This window comes from Pezoporus flaviventris, unplaced genomic scaffold, assembly GCF_033815535.1.
Source record: "Pezoporus flaviventris isolate CSIRO_AGI_PZ_B2104156 unplaced genomic scaffold, CSIRO_AGI_Pfla_v1 ptg000031l, whole genome shotgun sequence".
Lineage (NCBI taxonomy): Eukaryota > Metazoa > Chordata > Aves > Psittaciformes > Psittacidae > Pezoporus > Pezoporus flaviventris.
This window is the reverse complement of record NW_026892579.1, coordinates 30420700-30435663: the sequence shown is the minus strand read 5'-3', so window position 1 is coordinate 30435663 and position 14964 is coordinate 30420700. Positions and strand designations below refer to the sequence as shown.

The window sequence follows — 14964 nt, the reverse complement described above, 5'->3', positions numbered from 1 at the left end:
TTCTCCTGGCTTTTGAGGACCCCTTGTTTGATAGGGTCCACAATCACAGTCCCTTTAACAGACAGAAAGTAAGTTTGGCTCACCAACGTTTTGATCTCATGTAACTCTCCAACTCTCTTTTTTTTCCTCTTTTTTTTTTTTTTTAATGAAACCTACATACAATACAGAGCTGCAATTGCAGATCTTCCTGAAACATTCAGAAATTCTAGAAGTTAACATAAACATTCCTTCTTTAGTCAAAATGCAAGGCGTAGGTTTTTTATGCAGTCTAACTGCTCAGGAAGTGCAGTTTGTCTTCTGCTACATATTGTCAGTCTCCATAATGTTCATTCCTTTTCTGAAGCCGTCCATAAATGTGAAATTATAATTGATATCAACATTTGATAATAACAAATTACATTTGATGATACAAAAGTGAAAACAAGTTTTCCAGCCACCCACTTCACATTTTGCTATAATCTAATGGCAAAGCTTATGATGCGACATCTGTAAGATGTTTGTCTCTAAGAAAATAACATTCATAACTTGTCTTTTCAAAAGAGATACACAGGAAACTAGAACACAATGGTAGCAAACTCGTTACTGTTGCAGCTGAGTCAAAAATAATTGCAGAAGTTTCCTCAGTTTACAGCACTTGACTGAATTCTATTTTTTCTTAAATGTAATCTTAATAATAAATCACTGAGTCTTAATCATGTTTATTCTGCCACAGAAAAGTGATTTCAGAAATGTCTGTTGTCTCCTCCCGTTAGCATCCTGTGTTCTGTAGTCTACATTCTCTGTTTGTAGGTGAAAGACTGCAATTTACTCAGGGATATGTAATAGCCTTTGCAGAATTGAAACTAAGGAGTTATACAAACTGTTAAATATGTCAAAGATGAGATAGGTTGGATAATTAACTAGCTATTGTTAGATACTGAAATTTTCTATCTTTCACTGATTTAATAAAAAGCAAAACTTCTGAAGACTTAATACCCAAAGTAATAATGTGATATGAAAGAAATAATGTGATGTAAGAGACGCTTGAAATAAAAGCATGTTTATAAAAGAGAATGTATATAGAAGTGATTAAAAAAATCAATCCTACCCATAATATGATTGGATATATCCTCCATTATAACTTATTATGTTTGAAGAACTCATGCAATCTGTATGAAAAGCTTGGCTTAAAGTGATTTTGAAATGCGTGTGTATTTGAATGCAGTTTTCCTATTTGAATTCTCTTTCCAGCTGAGGTTTACCCCAAAATGTATCACACATGCTTTTTTCTGGTGACTTACATGGCACCACTGTGTCTTATGGTGTTGGCCTATTTGCAAATATTTCGAAAGCTGTGGTGTCGCCAGGTAAGTCATTTAACACTAGCTTTATTTGTTTGCTGCTGTGACTATGCTCAGATTCCTATGCACAACCTTCTCATCTATATGCTCCGCATTGTCACTCAGGACTTGGACTTTTACAGCACTGAGACCAGGTTCAGTGACACTCCTGGCTTGCAGTCACCTTGGATAGACACTGAGATGCATTAACAAATGAAGGCAATCAGGCTGAATGTAGACTCCTTCTTGCCCATGTCCATGAAGGGCTTAGAAGGAGAGAAAGAGAGAAAAAGGCAACAGAGAGATTTATTATAGGAAGAAGAAAGATCTCTCCCATTGTATCTGAAATACTTACCAAAATAGCTTAGGTGAGCTTATTTATACTGCTACAATCTCCTGTAGCAAAAAACACTAAGCAAAACTTAGGTTTGAGCCTTCTCATTTTCTTAGTAGTCTGTACAAAATCTCAGGCTCAAACAGGTCCAACTTGAACAAAAGTTAGGCTAGAAAGTCCAACTATCACAAAAACTGTGAGACTGGACTTACCTGATACGAAGCTGGATGATATCAGTAGCAGTTGATGTGAATTATTGACAAATAATTGGCATGATTTCTAATGTGAACATCTGTTTTACAAGTTTCAGATTAAAAATTCAGGAAAGAAAATGGGAATACTAAACAAACAAAAAAAAACCTAAGCTAGCAAACACACAAAGAACATTTGGATTGAAGTGGAAAAAGTGATGTGAATGTTTTCAGAAAGGTTTTTCCCCCTCCAGCAATTTGAAGTGCTGCTTGTTAGAGAACATTTTTTGGGGGTGTGAATTAGGAAGAAGTTCTTCAATGTGAAGGTGGTGAGGCACTGGTACAGGTTGCCCAGCAAAGTTGTGGATGCCCAGTCCCTGGCAGTGTTCAAGGCCAGGTTGGATGGGGCTTTGAGCAACCTGGTCTAGTGGGAGGTGGCCTTGCCCATGGCAAGGGGGTTGGAACTTAATGATCTTTAAGGTCCCTTCAAACCCAAACCACTCTATGTTTCTATGACTCTTCACCAAAAGAAAGGCTTTGCTCAGTCTGAAAATTAAATTCAGTCTAACAAGGCTCTAAGATGATCTGCATTACTAAGTAGTTATCTGTCCTGTAGCACCCAATTCTCCATATTCCTTCTTAACCTTCTCTTTTGTACTTTCTCTACAATCTACAAATTCTCTCAAACTGTCCATGAAATTAATGCAAAGCACTTGTAACCTGCACATTTTAACCTGCACGTAGCTTAAAAATGCTGGTTCAGATTCAGAGCAGAAGCTGAATGACTGGAAACCAGCCTGTTTTGTTGGCTTGGTTCTCCCCCCACCCCTAGTAGCTGGCCTATTTTTTCTTCACAGTATTTCTTCTCCCTGTACATCTCACATGCTCACAAAGTTCAGATGATCATTTTTTTTTTCAGTGACAAAAAGACAAATACTGCTACAGGCTTAGAGCTATCAATGATACAAAATTACAGATATCTCTTTTCCTAGCATAAATGATAGCACTATGTGTAAGAGGCTGCACTAAGTGAAATTAAAACCACTGCACATCTATTATCAACTGTGACTTGTCTGCAGACAGGCATTTTCCTAAGTGCAACAGGTGTGCCATAATCAGTCATGTAGATCAAATGAATGCAGTGCTATAAATGTATTATTTGATAATAGTTCCATTTAAGAAATCATGCTGTTTTCCAGAACTTCAATTAAATATAGTAATCCTATTGCAAGGTACAATAAGCATCCCAGACATATGTGATATAAAAAACACAGCAAACAGTAGATGGTTTCTATACCTTACTTTTGTTCTAGAGGTTGTTTTTGAAAATTGTGTTGTGCATGCAAATTTTCACATGACTGAAGGTAAGATAGATTCACAAGCTATCCTTACTGTATTTTGTGCAATAACTCTTGAAATTACTGATTGTGTCTTCCAAATCTTTGTGTCTTTGCAATCTTTGAATTAATGATTCATCTTTGTGAAGACAAGATCATGCCACAAATACCAAGCAATCTGAGCAGTTTATTTTAATTATTAGCAAGGAAGTAGTGACTTAGCAGGCTATGATCTCTTGTGGATTTTAAGGAGATTAAAAGTGACTTCTGAACAAATAAATAGAATTGAAAGGACTTATGATGAAAGTGTCAGTACATAATTTCTATTTTTGAGTCCATACTGTATGCCTCAACTTACTGATGTCCAAAAGCATTGACAGTACAGCCCATTCATATTAATAACTAGGAACCCTACCTATTTTCATTTTGGCAGCTGAAATATACCCTTCCAATCTTTGCAAGTTATTACATTTGGAGAAATTTCCTCTAGTTATAAACCCCTTGATAAGAATTTGAGGGGATAGAGGAAAGATGCATAAGAAAATAACTGCAATTTCTAGTACATGTTTGGATACACCTAGTAGGCTTTTAGTGAATTATTGGAAATACACAAATTCTCCTCAATTATCTCTGTAAGTGATTCATTACTGAAAAGCAAATATATGCATTATGTTGACGTATGTATGCTTATACATACGTAATGATAGAAATAGAACTATAGAATCATTTACATTGCAAAAGATCCTTAAGATCATCAAGTCCAACTCTCAACCTAGCACTGCCAGGCCCACTACTAAACCATGTCCCTAGGTACCATATCTGCATGTCTTTTAAATATCTCCAGGAAATGTGACTCAACCACTTCCCTGGGCAGCCTCTTCCAATGCTTGACAACCCTTTCCATGAAGAAATGTTTTCCTAATATCAAATCTAAACCTCCCCTGGTGCAACTTGATGCCATTTCCTCTCATCCTATGTACGTAATACATGTATGTGTTTTTACATAAATGCATATTTGTAAATATTTCTGTATACATGCACACACACTTCTGAGGTGTTGTGCTTCTTAGATGGTACTGGTTCAACTATGCATCTCTGGGTATATAGCTCTTTCTGTTCTTTTTACTGATAAAATTCTTGCTGTATTATTGCCTATAGGCATTAACAGTAACAAAGCCCAGATGTATGTCAGGGAAAGACTGAGGAAAACAGGGCTCTTAAGAAAGGCTCTCAATACAAACCCCTCAAGATTTAGAAATCTAATATATAGTACAGTAAGACTATATATTGTATACAGTTCCACTTTTCATCACCTCCTGCTCCTTTGAAGGTCACTTTCGACCCAAATATAGACTCTATGGTTCTGTGATTAAAGACTACTTAAATATGAGAAAAGTCCCTTCTGTCTGCACACACAGGTGCAAACCATGTGCACAGTCACTTTTAACATTTCTGTAGAAATAGCCGTTCACAATTTTGAGCCAAGATAATGTTTTTCTTCATTTAACTTGCATCTATCTACCAGGAAAGCTGGTCACTTATTTTTTCAAGTAAATCTTTGGCATAGCGAGGAGGGAGAGATCTGGCTGAATTTCTCTGCTTCCATCTCCAGTTCTTGCTACGATACGGTAACTCAGTACGACTGAAGGAAAAGCTTCTGCTTCAAAATTAGAAGGACAGAAAATCAAGTACCTCTGATAAGCCAAAATCAGAATCTTAGAGCACATTGTCTCAGTAGTTCCCGGTAAAGACATACTGCAGCTCCACCTCACAGCTAAGTGGGGTAAATCCCTTGCAACAAGACAGGCATGTTCAGGTACGAAACTAATACTTCTTATTTCAGCTGAATGAGAGGGAGCTGCAGTAGAAGTAAGTGCAAGGGGGTTTTGTTTGTTTTATATCCATAGACACATTCTTAAAAAGTACATGTTATAATATATCCCTTCTTCTGCTTCCTTGGTTTCCTGTTCATTACAACACAACTTTGCCAAAACATCCTAATAGTTGTAAATTCGGTTTGACAGTGCACATAAATGCTAAGTCAAGGGCTTTTCTGTGCAAGGAAGCTATTAATAAAAAACAACAACAAACCAACCCAAACAAGAAACATCCTCCCCCCCCCCCCCCAAAAAAAAAAAAAACAACCCAACAAACAAAACCAAAACAAACCCAAATCATAATAGGTATTCTAGAATAATTCTGAAAGTTCGTGCTTTTATTTTAGGACAAGTATTCCCATTTTAGCTTATATTTTTTCTGATATTCCATTTTCCTTCTGGTCAGTTTATGTGGATAAGCCCTGATTTTTAAAATGTTACAGTAGGCAATTTTAATTTTGCGGATACTTTTAAACATGCATTATTTACACTCATGAGACTATTGGCTCCACAGACAATTGTACTACACTTGAATAAAACTATGTTTCTACCCAAAAGCTTTTCACAATGTGTAACATTAAAAGCATTATGTCATTGTAATAGAGTTCTCTGAGTAAGTCCTTGCCATCTGTACTCTTTCACGTTTGGCTGCAAGCAGGAGATAATTTTGAAGAACTGAGGCAAAGTTGCTTTGTTTGGCTTGGTTTCTGTGAGGGCACAGAAAATAAAAAATTAGTTTTAATTTTTTTTTAATAGCATGGTGCTACATCTAGCCATTGAAGGGTGTCTCTGGCTAACCTAATTCTTCCTATGTCTTGGCACTCTTCCATGATTCCTCTGTATTCATCGCTGTATATACATTCAGGTTTGAAGTGCTGTGCATGGAGATCCATTCTTCAGCTGTGATTTCTTTAGCTGCTTCATTGTCATTTAAATTGCATATTTGGAAGTTTTGTGGCACTTAAGAATATGTAGGCTTTAAATCCTTGTTTTGGACTGCTGAAAAGCTGTTTAGTATCTTAAGTTAGCAGCATATTAATCGGCTAAACTACTCTGCCATACAACAAAATATTTAATATGGAACTTTACAGCACCATACTTGCAGCAATACAGCTGGTGCAATAATCTGAAGGCACAGACAATGCAAGATATTTCCAAATGCAAGTAAAGAAAATTTTAGTATCTATATATTTGGTATTGCTGTATTTGGTTTAAAACATATTTTTATGCAGTCCTTCAGGTGTGTCTGAAATTGGGCTTGTTTCTTGCAACTAAATCAATTAATTTAATAAAAAAACCCTGCTTCTGCCTGCAAGCTTAAATTTTATATGTCAACATGTCTATGTTTCTTGTTATAGCTATCCACAGTGCTACTTTTTCACACCGTGCCTTTTTTTTTTCTTTCTTAGATCCCAGGAACCTCTTCTGTTGTTCAGAAAAAGTGGAAGCCTCTACAGTCCTCAGCACAGCCCCGAGGGCTGGGACAATCAACAAAGTCAAAGATTAGTGCTGTGGCAGCTGAAATAAAACAGATTCGTGCAAGAAGGAAAACAGCGCGTATGCTAATGGTTGTCCTCCTGGTTTTTGCACTTTGCTATCTACCAATTAGCATCCTCAATGTCTTGAAAAGGTAAAGGTTATCCCAAAATGTAAACACTTGGTAAATCTTTCTGTCTAAAAACAATCCTCTGTTAAGAGATTCTTGTTATTCTGGCAGATACTTCTAAAAGATAAATTTACTTATTTCATGCTAAAGAAATAATTGCATGATAAGCATACAGTTGGAAGGAAAAAAGAAAATCTGACCTATCCATATTACTTGTCTTAACCCTCATTAGCAAGCTCTTCCTTATGAAAATTATCTATCCTATCTCCTCATTAAAACCTGTCATTTACATGGGATTACAGCTTGTTTTCTGTAAATGCACCCATGGAAGTGTATTTACCTAAAGCAACAGCTGAAGGTTAGCAGGAGAGTGTAGTGTGATTTGCTCTGAGGACTATGAAATGCTGGGTTCGAACACCCATCATGTACAATTTTGAAACCTTAGGCTAACCCTTCAGTTTGCTTGGAATTTATTTTTTTACCCTTTTCTCTCCTGTTTATTTGAGACAAAATTACATACACTCTTGGTTTTTTGTATGGGCCCTGACAGGCCAAGGTTTTGTTATATCTCATGAGCCTTCTGGAATACCAATAATGACATATAGCAGAAGATTTTTAGGGAGTGTAGTGACAGACAAGGGGTAACAGGTTAAAACTTAAACAGGGGAAGTTTAGATTGGATATGAGGAGGAAATTCTTTCCTGTTAGGGTGGTGAGGCACTGGAATGGGTTGCCCAGGGAAGTTGTGAATGCTCCATCCCTGGCAGTGTTCAAGGCCAGGCTGGGCGAAGCCTTGGGTGAGATGGTTTAGTGTGAGATGTCCCTGCCCATGGCAGGTGTGTTGGAACTAGATGGTCTTAAGGCCCTTTCCAACCCTAACCATTTTATGATTCTAAGATTTGAATATCCTAAAAAATAACTAGCCTGTTATTGGTGCTTGAGGAGCATTTTAATTTTTAAGGAATAGTTTCAAATTGGAGGCTTAAATACATCCCACTCAATCCTGGTACTTCCTGAGTTGCAATTTGAGTACTTTTTGTTCTCAAGTCCCTTGGTAGGCAATGTGGAGGAAAAAAAGTATTTCCAGAAGGCAGTTCAGGCCACCTGCAATCTGAACCATAGAGGGATACACAGGCTGCCTTGACTACAATAGCTGAGTAGGTCCATAGTTAGATTTTCACTTACATGGCAAAAGTTAGGTGTAAGGAATCTAGGCAAAACAGGTTTCTTTTGGCAGAAGCTGCAGCTGTGGCCTCAGTTCTGGGGCCAGTTTAGTGCCTTTTGAATTCCAGAGCTCTTGTTTATTGGAGAGTGGGCCTGGAGCTGAGAACCTCAATGACATGAATAGGTCAAAAGCAACTTTCACTGTCTTTTCTTGACTTATCTGAACCAGCTGACTTTGGTTACTTAGGAGACAAGTCATGCATCTGCACCACTGCGAAGTGAAGTACTGATGGTTTCTGTTGTTGTGCTAAACCACCAAGACAGGGGGCTGAGGGATGGGGATTTTATTCTGTCAGGAAATCAAGCACTGTTGAGTCAGCTTTTCTGTGATACTGCAAATGAATCATCAGAGAATTAAGCTAGAACATGCCAAATTTTATATGATTTCTAATTTTGCCATCTTTCAGGTTTGCTCTTCTTTTTCTGTAGGGTTTTGGGGATGTTTAATCATGCTGATGACAGAGAAACTGTATACGCCTGGTTCACATTCTCCCACTGGCTTGTGTATGCAAACAGTGCAGCCAATCCTATTATTTATAACTTCCTCAGTGGTAAGTTACAGTTACTTAGAATTCAAGTTTAATGTATAGTTAGAATGTAATGAGCCATAGCAAATAAGATTAATGACTGTGTAACGTCAGCCCAGCTCCTCCTGTGGGAGCTAGATCTTCTTCTTGGAGCAAGTTGCCTGAAGTATCCCATTACCTATCTACCTATAACTAAACTAAACTGTGCGAGGGCCTCAGTCCAAGTGCTTGAATTTGATTGTCTATGCATTAATTTGGTAGAGAAGTCCCTGGCATTACTTTGGTCTGAAACAACTACCATTCTCCTAAACACTCACTGGATACAGTCTGGGAGGTAGCACAGGCCAGGGACTGTCTCCAGTTGGCATTTTATATGCAGGTATTGGGGTTTGGAGTCTGTGAGTCTTTAATAGTACTTACATGACCAGACTGTGCTGACTAGGTTCAAGGTCAAAGAACTAGGTAAGGTGCTGTTTACTTAGCAGTATAGATTTATCTTAGCTTGTATTTGTCTTATTTGGCTATGGACAGCAGAATCAGAACTTAAATTGGTGGTATTACAGCTAAATAAAGGGAGGCAAAAGTCTATTGATGCTCACTGTGTATTTGCCCATATAGTTTTTGTGGTGTGTAGTGTGAGGATGATCTGAACAACATATTCTGAGCCCCTAAAGCAGACTAATAGGCTGTTGAACACTTTGAATCTCCTCCTAAAAGGTATTCAAGATAAAATACAAATTAGCTATGACCTCTCATTTCACGTCAGGTCATTTAAATCTATGATTGCTCAATTACCTGTTTTTCTTAGATATGTTATTAATCAACAGACTGTCCATGACACGACTTCATAAATCATTTGTCCATTCTGCCTAGCTAAGAATAATTTAGGCTTCATACCACATCTCATGTATCTTCTTAAAAAGGTTATATGTTTTTTATCTTTCTCCAAGATGATGAAATTGTGATTTCCTAGTTCAGCATTAGAAGACCATCTGGGTATTTTGGGTTAATTTTTCTTTAGATAGCTGCTTTTTTCTAATCTATAAAGTCTGATGAAACAGTCTTTATGGTACTTTTTTTCATGAGTCTTTTTTGTGGTTGACAGGGAAATTTAGAGAAGAATTTAAAGCAGCATTTTCTTGTTGCATCTTTGGCATTCGCAGTCATCATGATGAACGGCTCACCAGAGGTCATGCCAGTACAGAGAGTCGGAAATCCTTGACCACCCAGATCAGCAATTTTGACAATGTTTCAAAACTTTCAGAACATGTTGTATTGACCAACATAAACACACTTCCAGTAAATGGTACTGCACCTATTACCTACTGATAGTATACTTGTCCCTGTTTCTTTTGATGCTGTGGAAGTAAAATTTCATTGTGCAGACAACACTATTTGAATCTGAGCACAGTGCAATGAGACAAGGGTGTTTACAACTAAGAACTGACTGTAAGAAAAGTAACTTACAAGAAATATTTTATAGAATATGCTAAAACTTCAGTTAATATATTGCTGAAACAAAATTTCATCTCATTTATTTCAAAACTTGAGTTGCAACTGGGGAGGGTGTAAGGTAATAATATTTTATATAAATACTTTCCTTTAGATTCCTACTTCCTTTAGACTCCTAAGTAAATAAAGAACAGGCACCTGAAAGTATGAAAATCATTATCCCTGGAGTTGCAATGTGTTTATAAACAACCATATTCTACTCAGAGATAGTTCTCTGAAGTTGTGGTATATTTTATAACAAATACCTGAATGTCCTTGACTATTTCAAATCATATGCATACCATGCGTTCTGGTTTGAGTTGAGCTGATTAAATAGGAAATTCACATTCATTTATTTTCTCACATTTTCTATTCTTTTCCATCCTGGGGGGGAGGGGAGGGGGAGAGAACTATTGGGTGCGTTCAGGAACAGCTGGGGAGATACTCTTGATTTTTCTCCCATACAGGTTGATAAATAAATGAACACAGTCTGAAATGAAAAGCAGAAATTGTTCAAGCTTTCCCAAATCTGGGTAAACATTGAAATGATTGTGCAATTCCCTAGCTTTGTGAATAGATAGAAAATTGCATATAAGTTATTTGATTTGTTTCATTACATTATATGTTGTATACCAGTAGAAATTTGCAAGGGACTTCAAGTACAGGTTTCATTCCTCCTCTTCTAGGGATGTGAATGTTTGTTATCTAGAAGTTATTTCAGATACTATAGGCTTGGACTATATAAACTATATATTGATAACAGAGAAAGGTGAGCTAACCTGCTCCTAAATGCATATCTAAAAATAATTAAATAAATTACCTCTGAAGAAGTGTTCTTTGCACTTACTATAAAAGGAATGTTTGTTTTTTTTACCTGAATTCAGCTTGCTCTTCTCCAGTAGTGTTTCCATTCCTATATGTATGGCACAGGCAAGGTTACAGGCACGAAACACAGATGATAGTGTGGCTGTAGATTATGTTTTACTCTATTATCTGTCATCATTTTTTATCCACTGCTTGTCCTATGTTCATGGTGGAGGGGTTGGACTAGGTGATCTCTAAAAGTTGTTTCCAATCCAAACTATTCTGTGATTTTATGATTGACTTGCATACAGGAAGCTGTAGTGCTCTGCTGGTCACAGTGGCATCTGGATAAGGAATCACAGGGCAATTTACTAATTAATGTATATTAAATAAGTAGTAGAACAAATTAAAAAAATTAAAAGTAAGAAGATAAAGGTTTATGCATCAGGAATCCCCTTAGACTTCACTTAAAATTTCCATTTGCAGTTTGGAGCATATTCTGGCAGACCATTTTGTTAATCAGTCATCACCTGCATAGTAGTCAGAGAGTAGCAATCACAGGATGAGCCAGTCAGCTACCTGATGCAAACAGGAAAATCATGTTAAAATCTCTGGTATTTCTTACAGGAATCCCAGCTACAATCAGCCCAATGAAATCAGTGGAACTACAGCTCCACATACCAGGGATGAACATGACTTCAAATTTAGATGAAACTGTGAAGGTTTCTGCAGAAGACACTGGCAACACAGAGAATGAGTGGGACAAATTTGTCCCTAGCATAACTAAACTTACCTCGATGGAGTTACAGCAAGGATGACTTTGCCTCAGTAAACATAAGACTGCCAGAGACTGACACATGGTTTTAGCTGTATTACAGACTACTGCTGGACAAAGGGATTCCTTCAAAACAACTGCCTCTCTTATTTCTTCTCAGTCTTACAGAAACCTACTTACCTCAGTATGAGCTAAAGAACATGGCTTTACAAGCCTTTTTAGAGTTTGGATTGTGTCATACTTTGTAAATACTGTAGATATTTATTTTTATATATTTTAGATGCTGTGGAATGTTCTAAAATGTATTATATAAAGAACTCTAAGTATTTGAAAGAAGTCTCAAACATTTGTTTATATCCTATTTCTATAAATGAGTGACTTATTTACAAGAATGCTTACTTATGCACTAGTGATATTCTGGAATTATTTTGCACTTCTTTTTCTGCTAATCCACTTGTTAATTCTGCATTCATTATGGAAGTTTCACTTCAGATTGATTTGGGGAGATGAAAGTTACTTTTTCTAAGCACAGACATGCTTCTAAGATATGAACTCAAAGTGCTGCAGGTCACACATGTTTTCATAAGATTATACTTAATAGCCACTATTTTTTTTCTTCAGAATTCAGTGCCTAAAAAATAATTACTTAAATAAAACTTATGTGATACTCAAAGGTGCTATAAACTCAAAATTCCTACTCAGGCCAATGGGAATAACAAGTGTCAGCACCCCTGAAAGACAGGTCATTTTAACATTGGTAGCTCATTTTAAGTCCGTAATGTCTGCAAGTGTTGCTCCAGAGATGTCTGAGGATCTTTAAAATATAAAACACCGGCTATCTTGCTTAATTTCATGATTTCTCTCTCAGATGCCATTTAATACTAATGATACAAAAAATTAAGAGATTTCTATGCTTAGAAAATGTTGACTTTTCAACTATTCAAATAAAATGTTTCTTGCTGTAGATCGAGTACTCACCCATGTTCTGTTTGTGGAATAAGCACAGTGACCTGGCACTCGCTACCATGCATCGTAATTTTTCTTCTTCAAGAATGAAGATGGTCAATCACTGGAGACTTAGTCTACTAGGAGATCATGGCCTATTGGTTAGGAAGAGACTAATGCGTAAAAACCTGAGCTACAATCTCCTTCTGGCACTATTCTTGCATTTCAGCTCAAATTTTTCAAAAGGAAGGCTGAGCTGGAAGGGAAGACATGTTTTTCACTAAAAAGCATTTGACGTAGAAAGAAGACAGTCTCATGCATTCAAAGGTTTCTGAAAACCCAGTTGTTCATAAAGAAGGTATTATTTGATTAACCTATGTAAATATTTTTTCTAGGTTTTGCTTTGACCTAATGTCATGTGTTGTACTATTATGACATCTATAGTTCTATGAAGTGCTTAATCACTTTACGCTTTAGTCTTCTCAAACAGCTGTTTTACTTGACATTGTTCCAATTACTCCTAGTTTACACTGGTGTAAAGCGAGAGAAAAAAAATCCATTTGTTTGTATATTAAAGTTTTCTATTAAAAGAGAAAAAAGAGAATATTCTTTCTATTAGAAAGAATAAAGAGAAATACATAAACAGAAAGAATGTTTAAGCAACAAATAAAATCATAGGAATTCCTATATTCCTATGTGTAAGCTTAATTTTTTTACTGTAGCTATTATGTCATTATTTCAAGGAATTGTTTTACTATGTCTCTTCTAAGAAAACAGAAGGATTTGATTTCATAGTGATTGCAGTTCCTTTACCACTAGAAGGCTATTTTTGCTTTTCAGCCACATAAAATGTAATATTCTTAAACTGTGTGAAACAGGATATAATTTTTCTATATAATTTGAAATGGTTGGATAAAGAGCTGCTGAATTAAAACATTAAAGAAATGGGAGACTAGAATTTGAAAAGTCCTCTATTTTTTCTTCTTATATAAGTAAGAAAAAGTCAAAAAGTTAATCTAATTGCCAAATAACTATCAATAATTTTTCAATTGTGCCATAAAATATTGCCTCAACCCATTGCTGAAAAATGTCATTTATGTCAAAATTCTGGAAACCTATACTTTCTTATCAGAAAATGTATTTTTAGCTTTTCCTTGAAGAGAGAGCAACATTGTAGAAAGTAAATGGTTAGATAAATCTTTGCCAGTAAAGAAGGGGGGAGTATGTGTACTTTTCAAACATAAAATGTTATGGATGGCTGTGTAAAAACAGCAACATTCAGCCTTGTCAGGTGTATTGCCCAGATCCCTGTGAGTTGATAAAGGCTGGAAGGGTACATTTTTTTTTTTAACTTGGGCCAGGTAACAAAGAACTAGAATAGCAATATTAATCACACTCATGGGAAAAGTATAAGTAGCATCTTTCTAAAGGAGGGGGTTGAATACCCCATCCCAACACAAACTGTGTTCTTTTTGCTGCTGCCTTAATGCCACTGGGATAAATTGTGTTAGTTCACACCACCACTAAAGGTCATTGGCAGGTTTTGGCTCCTGCAGGTCTCCTGTGACATATTAGAAATGGAGGTTCTGGCCATATTTTTCTCTTTTGTAAGAGAAAATTTCTCTTTTGTTCTCTTTGTTATTTTCACTTAGATCTCCAAACGTAAAATATTCCAACGTTCCTAGAAAGTTTTTTTAGCCATAACTAACTTAATAGTACTACTTGTGTGGAGAATGTGAGTAAAATATGAAACATTAATTGACATATTATTCTGGGCTTTACTCTTTAGTAAATAGCTCATCTTTCCGACAAAACTGATACTATCAGAGCTTATCTAAGATTTGAAATTCTAAGGATAGGTAGAAAGTCTGTTTCTGCTTGGTTGTAGCATTATTAGACAATCACAAAATGTTTTTTTATATCTGTTCCAACAGATGCAAATTGTTGTGCCACCATCATCCTGGTGTTTTGTCTCTCAACATATATCACAGACTTGGAGGTCTGATATCCTGACCTCTTTCTCCTTTCCTGTTGTCACTGTAGTAACAGTGACAAGATAAGCTTGTACCCTGCAGTCACAATGACTGCAAGAAAATTTCTCCCCTCTCCACCTCAAAAAAGGCATTTCCCCCCCCCCCCCCCTTTTCTTTTCATCTCCATAGAGGGCACTATCTCATTCTCACGTATTAGCAAAATTGGTGCATGTCATTAACCTGGAGAGTGCTTTATAGGAAGGAGAGGACACTACACGTTAGCTTAACTCATCCCTCACTCTAAGATTCATTGCAACCTACTGCTGCATGTTACAGTAGATTTAGGCCAAGGCAAATTTAGTCTTCAAACCTAAAATTCATCTCACAGTTAAAATTATATACATCTCAGAAGCTGATCCTTTTAATAAGTTTTTTCTCTGCCTGTTGGATATATTGGATTAGTCGTTTTTTGTTTTTTGTTTTTTTCTTGAACATACTTTTGGGAAAAAAAGACATGTATTTGCAATGCTGGCATTAAGAGTTTAATTAATTAATAGAATA

General features: G+C 36.3%; 1 protein-coding gene across 1 annotated transcript in view; it reads left to right on the top strand.

The window, feature by feature from the left end:
- HCRTR2 (hypocretin receptor 2) overlaps nt 1–12441 on the top strand; it is a 36657-nt gene extending 24216 nt beyond the window's left edge. The window contains exons 4-8 of the mRNA XM_061461812.1: nt 1231–1346; nt 6468–6688; nt 8318–8439; nt 9521–9721; nt 11338–12441. Coding sequence (XP_061317796.1) covers nt 1231–1346; nt 6468–6688; nt 8318–8439; nt 9521–9721; nt 11338–11528 — 851 coding nt within the window. The 3' untranslated portion in view covers nt 11529–12441. The remainder of the gene's footprint in view (nt 1–1230; nt 1347–6467; nt 6689–8317; nt 8440–9520; nt 9722–11337) is intronic.
- The last annotated feature ends 2523 nt before the right edge of the window (nt 12442–14964 follow it).